Source organism: Zingiber officinale, chromosome 4B (assembly GCF_018446385.1).
Source record: "Zingiber officinale cultivar Zhangliang chromosome 4B, Zo_v1.1, whole genome shotgun sequence".
NCBI lineage: Eukaryota > Viridiplantae > Streptophyta > Magnoliopsida > Zingiberales > Zingiberaceae > Zingiber > Zingiber officinale.
In genome coordinates this window covers 86,966,266-86,972,453 of record NC_055993.1, presented here as the reverse complement: position 1 = coordinate 86,972,453, position 6,188 = coordinate 86,966,266, and the positions used below count along the sequence as shown (strand labels likewise).

Sequence of the window (6,188 nt, the reverse complement as noted above, 5' to 3'; positions counted from 1 at the left end):
CAAGATTTATCTGATCAATCATTCCACCAACTCGTATCTTTCATGGCTAAATTCTTGTTTTATATCATGTCGGATTCCAGACGATTTCCTGTGCGCACGTGCTGTGACCTACCTGCGTGGCAACTCTGAAAGGACAACATCTGGACCTTATACCCTTGTCGTTTTTATCATTTTATGTCTTCAAAACATAATTAAATTTTAAAAAAAAATAATTTAAAAAAACTTGATAGATAATAAATAGTACATGAAGCTGACGTGCGAATTTTAATGGCATTTATTACAGCGCAAAAAAAAAAAAAAGTGGTGAATAAATTGGAGGTCGCATTCACGATATTCATGGCGAGAAGTGATGTCACTGATTGATCGTTTCGGGCAAATCACCCGAATCACCCACAAAACGGCTCACCCACCTAACACTTCGTCAGAATCGATATGAACGCGACGGAAAAGGAAACAGGAGGAGGGCCCACTCTGCGCGATGTCGAGCTCACGTAAACAATATTCTTCTTTCTCTTGATCGTCCCATGCACGCCGGCCTCGTGAATTCGCACGGAGATGTTTCTTGATCAGTAGAAGCACATGGAGGATCCGCTCAGCATCGTCTCGTCGAGGTAGAGGTTGCCGGAGCCGGCTGCTGCTGCCGCCGCGATCATCGGAGCCATTTCGTATTCCTCCAAGTTGAACCCCAGCTCGTCGGCGCTGTCGTGGCTGCCGGAGAGGTCGACGGCCTCCAAGCCACCGCCGACGCTGCCGCCGTGGAGGTAGTTCTCTAAGCCCAGTGCGCCGTGCTCCACCTCGTCCAGGTAGGCATCGGCATACGCAGCGTTACCAATGCAGTCCATGCCGGCGTTCCCTCCGAACTTGATGAAGTCGCAAGACTGCTGCTGCTGCTCAGCTGCCTGCAGCAGATGCGACCCATCACCACCACCGAGCAACGCAGAGAAGGGCAATGCTGCATCAAGGCCTTGCAACGCCATAATCAAGGAGTTGTTAGGAGCAGCAGCAGCATCCAATGGGTGACCGGCGTACGGAAAGCTGCAGGGACCGGCATAGTCAGTAAACTGTTGTTGATGAAGCTGCAGCTGAATTCGATCGTGACGGTGATGCTTAATCCTCCTCGGCGGCGTAAGGATCCCCGAGAACTTCTTCTTAAGTTTGGTGTTCCAGTAGTTCTTGATGTCGTTGTCAGTCCTGCCAGGGAGGTGACTGGCTATGATGGACCACCTGCACCAGTACCTTAATTAAGAATCAATCTGAGAATGCAGCCAAAAGAGTTCAGTTGGCGCCATGCATGCACCGAGCTAGCTAACCAACCTGCTGCCGATGCTGGCGTAGAGGTTGGTGATGATCCTGTCTTCGTCGTCAGAGAAGCATCCATGCTTGATGTTGGGCCTCAAATAGTTGAGCCACCTCAGTCTGCAACTCTTCCCGCACCTATTCAGACCTGCACTTCAACCAATCAATCATTCATTCATTCAATCAATCATCGACAAGAAGAACCACACGATCGACTGTAATTAATTTGCATGATCTGATAATCTCATTAATTACCAGCTTTATGAGGGAGAGCAATCCAGTTACCACCAGTGCCATGCTTCTCGATGTACTCCTTCAGCTGCTTGTCTTCCTCAGGAGACCAGTGGCCCTTCTTCACGCTGTCCTTGTCACAGCAGGGTGCCCTCCCCATCTTTGTCGATCGGCTAATGTGTAAGTGTAACCCAGAGAAGAGAAGTAGATATCGCACGTACATATAGTTATAACTATGCATATATATATATATATATAGGTGAAGGAACAAGAATATAGTGAAGTATAACATGTATTATTTATAATACTTAGCGCAGCACCATCAGCATCACCTGTAGTAGACATGATCCCCGGCACATGTCTGATCTGATTTACTTAATCTGTTTTTGGTACCCTGTAAATTAATTGCCATTACAATTTCCATGAAAAATATATATATAAATGATCCATGCATGTGAGTGAAAGAGATTCTGACATCCATGGATCCGTATACTTGCGGCTCTATGTGAATTAGGTAGCCTTATCCCATCACTGATAATTATTATTGAGACTTCCCCTCTCAAGTTACACAATAAATGCTGTTATTGCCAATATATATATATATATATATATATAGACTTCCCCTCTAAGTTACACAATAAATGCTGGTATATATTGCCAATATATATGTGTATGTGTGTGTGTGTGTGTGTGAAGGCATTAAATGGGTTGCTAAAAGGGTTTAGATATGTGAATGATGATTTTTTTTTTCTTACTGAGGTGGAGTGAATTAATGATTATAGTGAATAGACTGTTTGCAATTAACTCTAGATCACTTAAACAAGAGGCTCCATAATATGGAAGAGGCTGCTCATGAACAGCTTAGCTTTTAGCATATGAGCAAGAGAGAAAAAAAATGCATAGCCAATTGCACTGAATATAAGAAGAGAAAATTAAACCTACTCGATATTGTATAACAAGTGAGATGTTTTATCTGGCATTTATTTCAGTGCCTGTGACTTGCTTAGATGTGGTTTCTGACATAACAAGTATACTTGCCTATCTACATAAATTAGGCTGGGATAATTGTTACTTCTCCTCTCGAGTTACAGTACTGATAAGCTACTGTATATCTCATGTGTTACCATTAGGCTGGGATAATTGTTACTTCTCCTCTCGAGTTACAGTACTGATAAGCTACTGTATATCTCATGTGTTACCATGCATTGTGTTTATACGTATTCCTTTACTGTCTTTTTGGACCATTACTTCTTCAGTAGTTGGCTTTCAAATTGGACCATTGCATGTTTTTCTTTTTATCCACTTAGCTGGTAGTTTTCTTTGATGTCTTCACAGTTTACTATTTAGTTATCTTCATTCAATTACCTTTGAGCAATGCCTAAACGGCATTAAGACTCATGCTTTCCCTATAAAGTATTTCCTTAAAAACTCCGACTTCTGTTTATTTAACTGATCCCATTCTTAGGGATGCATGTGTAGTTTGAAGAGTGGCACACACAGAAAAAAAAAAGTATATATTAGATTCACAAAAGTCAAATGTAATTTGAATCCAATCACCTAGTCGATCGACAAAATCATGCACGAGAAGCTTATTTGAGACCATATGTATAAAATTCTTGAGGTCCGAGGTCACATATATATATACATGGGAGCATGATCATTCAAGGGGTTGTTTCCTATATTTTGTGTAGGAATACATTAGAAGCATCTAGATAACAAACTATCAAGTGTCTTCTCGTACTTTTGTAATGTTGATAGCTATTAATTAAGTTTGGGATATATAGCATGTGCAACAAAAGATCGTTTAGGGAAGAGTATACTAAACTACTTTACTTTTGTGTGTTTTTTAGTATATAATAGTCATGCGCTTTATGTTATCTATATCGTTTAAATTAGTTTTTTTTTTATTAGTTAAGTTGTTATTTTCCATTTGCAAATTTATCTTCTCAAGAAGTTACTTCTATTGTCTTGTTAAAATTTATCTTCTCAAGAAGTTACTTCTATTGTCTTGTTACCATAGTTAAGTAGGATCGTGATCCTATGCGGGATCGTGATCCTATGCGGGATCGCGATCTTATGTTGGATCGCGATCCTATGAGGGGATCGCGATCCTATGTATGATCAATTTGGGGTCACAAGATCGGATCGATAGGATTGGATCGATGGATCGGATCAGTAGGATCATATCGTGAAATCGTTCAATCATATCAAAAACGGAGTAAAATGATAACACTACTAAGAGTATTTTGGAAGATGAAAAAATCTAGTGGGGTTTGTTGACTCTTCATCAGGCACCATCTTCTTGTACCATTTCTTAATGAGGTAGAGGCATGAGCCATGGACGATGTAGAGCGCATAGACGACGACAAAGAGGTGGTGCGAGTACCAAAATGCATTGAATCTAGTGAACCGCCAAAGGGGGTTGGTCGGGCTGAGCCGGTTCCGACGGAACCGGTGATGCGCCAGCACGCAGACGATCGCCATGAGGACCAACATCACGACCTCCGTCCCCTTCACAAACCACCAGTAGTTCAACAGCCACCGGTCGCTGAAGAAGAGCATCAGCTGTACATACTCGGCGTCACTTCAGCGTAGCAGCCACAAGAAGTCACAGATCATGTGAGCTGACGTAAAGTGCCATACCGACTACAATCCCCGCCGCAATCACATATTCATCCATCATTAGCTTCAGGATTTTTTTTTTTTTTTGTCAAAAAATGAATATGATCGTTTGTAACTAGGATCATACCAATTTTACCGATCCTAAGTGATCTCAATGATTCTGCTCGGATTCCACCGTAAAAGACAATTCCAAATGATCTGAATCGTGATTCCGCAAACCATGTTAGTTACCTAATGCTTGAACTAAAATGTAGCTACTTTTAAAATTTTAAGATATAAGGAGCAACAGACAAATACACATGACTCAAATCAAATGGTAGACAAAATCAATGCATAATATATTTTTTTAAGGTACGCACTATTACCGTTGTTTTTGGAATCTAGCAAACTCCATGTTACTTCAAAGTAAATACCTTATTCTAGTGGGATTATTCTGTGCGCTTTAAATTAATGACTTTTAACTTGAGTGGTGGAGAATGGAGATAGTGAGGTTGGCATTGAAAGTGGTGGCTACTAGGCATTTTAAAGGTTTAGCTCTTCATGTTCTAATAAATGCCAACTAAACGTGATTAGAGAACAACTATAAAAAGAAGACACTCGTGTCTATTGAAATTTTGGTACAGTTGATACGACAATGGATGGATCAAATGCTCGTGTTTATTTTACTATTTGAATTTGAAACTAATTAAATGTTCTACTCGAAAACTACTTTACTATTCTAAAACAAACAATTTATAAGCTAATTTTTCCCCCTCTTTAAATGATAAGTAAGACAATAAAAGTTAAAGTAGAATAAAGGAAGAAACTTGATTATAATTACAATTTCAATGTGTATCATTAGCAAGTTAATATGTCAAAAAGAGATTGAAGTATAATCTTAATCTTTTATATCTGAATTATATATGTAGGCAAGGCAAGTTAGTGTTAAGGTTTTTCATATTGTTCTTTTTGTATGTATCATATGCCTATCATAATAGTAGGTCTACCAACCAAATTATTGGGAAAAGATGGATTACCAACTCATGCAATCATCGAGGTTCTTCACATTGTTCCATCAACATCGATCTAGCCAAAGTATAAAAAATGGTTGGTGTACCAAACTTGTTGTGAAAGGTAAATTGGTAAAACCAAAGCTTAACTCAACATATTAAATGATATGGAAGAGCCTGGTCCAACATGATGTTGTATTTTTTATTCAATGCCTTCATTTAAAATTCTAGAGAATTTGGCAATATCTTGGAATCGCATTCTCATGAATAACATGTTCATATAATTAATTAGGATAAATGGAATCCTTGTAGCTAGATGTCAATTAAAAATATTATCAATTGTCCTAAAATCTCTAATAGTAAACTCAACTTCCTCCTCACTCCTTGCATCAGGAAAAATTTATTCTCACTTCTTGCGTGTAAATTTTTCTTTGCTTCAACTCTCTTTCAACTCCCTAATGCACACTGATTTACTTAATTATCCTCATGTTTTTAGGTACAAAAAGTCCAATCAATTGATATACTCGATTCTAGTTAAATGATGCTGAATTTAAGAAGAATTATACCTCATTTTAAACTTTTTTACCTATAAAAAATAATGAGGGATTCTATTCTATAAAAAATAATGGTATAATTCTTCCTAAATTCAGCATCATTTAACTAGAATCGAGTATATCAATTGATTGGTCAGGCGAAAAAAGAGTCATGCCCAATTTGATAGAAAATATACTAGATTATAGTTTAAATATACTGTATTTAGGAAGAATTATACTTTATTTTAAACTTTTATAAAAAAAAAAATATGATAATTAGGTAAATCAGTGTGCATTAGGGAGTTAAAGTAAAGAAAAATTTGCATGCAAGGAGTGAGAATAAATTTTTTCTGGAGCAGCGTATGAGGAAGTTGAGTTTACATATAGAGAATTTAGGACAATTTACCCTTAAAAATATATTAAATTTTATTGTTTTATTTTGAGAATACACTACAACATGGTATAAACTAAAAGAAATTAACATCTTTATACAAGTTTAGACAATAATATCAGATAT

At 38.0% G+C, this 6,188-nt stretch overlaps 1 protein-coding gene across 2 annotated transcripts; it reads right to left on the bottom strand.

The window, feature by feature from the left end:
- Positions 1 to 304: 304 nt before the first annotated feature.
- Positions 305 to 5,702, bottom strand: LOC121975415 (transcription factor MYB2-like). 2 transcript variants are annotated; one of them, XM_042527046.1, is made up of 4 exons: positions 5,166 to 5,214; positions 1,552 to 1,687; positions 1,315 to 1,444; positions 305 to 1,224 (listed from the first exon to the last, which is right to left on the bottom strand). In XM_042527046.1, exons 2-4 carry the CDS (start codon positions 1,685 to 1,687, stop codon positions 567 to 569), a joined length of 924 nt encoding a protein of 307 aa, XP_042382980.1. In that variant the 5' UTR covers positions 5,166 to 5,214; the 3' UTR covers positions 305 to 566. The 2 variants fall into 2 exon arrangements, with proteins under 2 accessions (XP_042382980.1, XP_042382979.1); XM_042527045.1 differs by having other exon boundaries at positions 1,552 to 5,702.
- Between the last annotated feature and the right edge of the window lie 486 nt (positions 5,703 to 6,188).

Excerpts from the sequence above, each read along its gene's own strand:
- LOC121975415 (XM_042527045.1), bottom strand. The coding sequence starts at position 1,819 with ATGTTATACTTCACTATATTCTTGTTCCTTCACCTATATATATATATA. Across the intron at positions 1,445-1,551 it reads TGCTCTCCCTCATAAAGCTG|GTCTGAATAGGTGCGGGAAG; the intron begins GTAATTAATGAG and ends GTTGAAGTGCAG. Across the intron at positions 1,225-1,314 it reads TACGCCAGCATCGGCAGCAG|GTGGTCCATCATAGCCAGTC; the intron begins GTTGGTTAGCTA and ends GTACTGGTGCAG.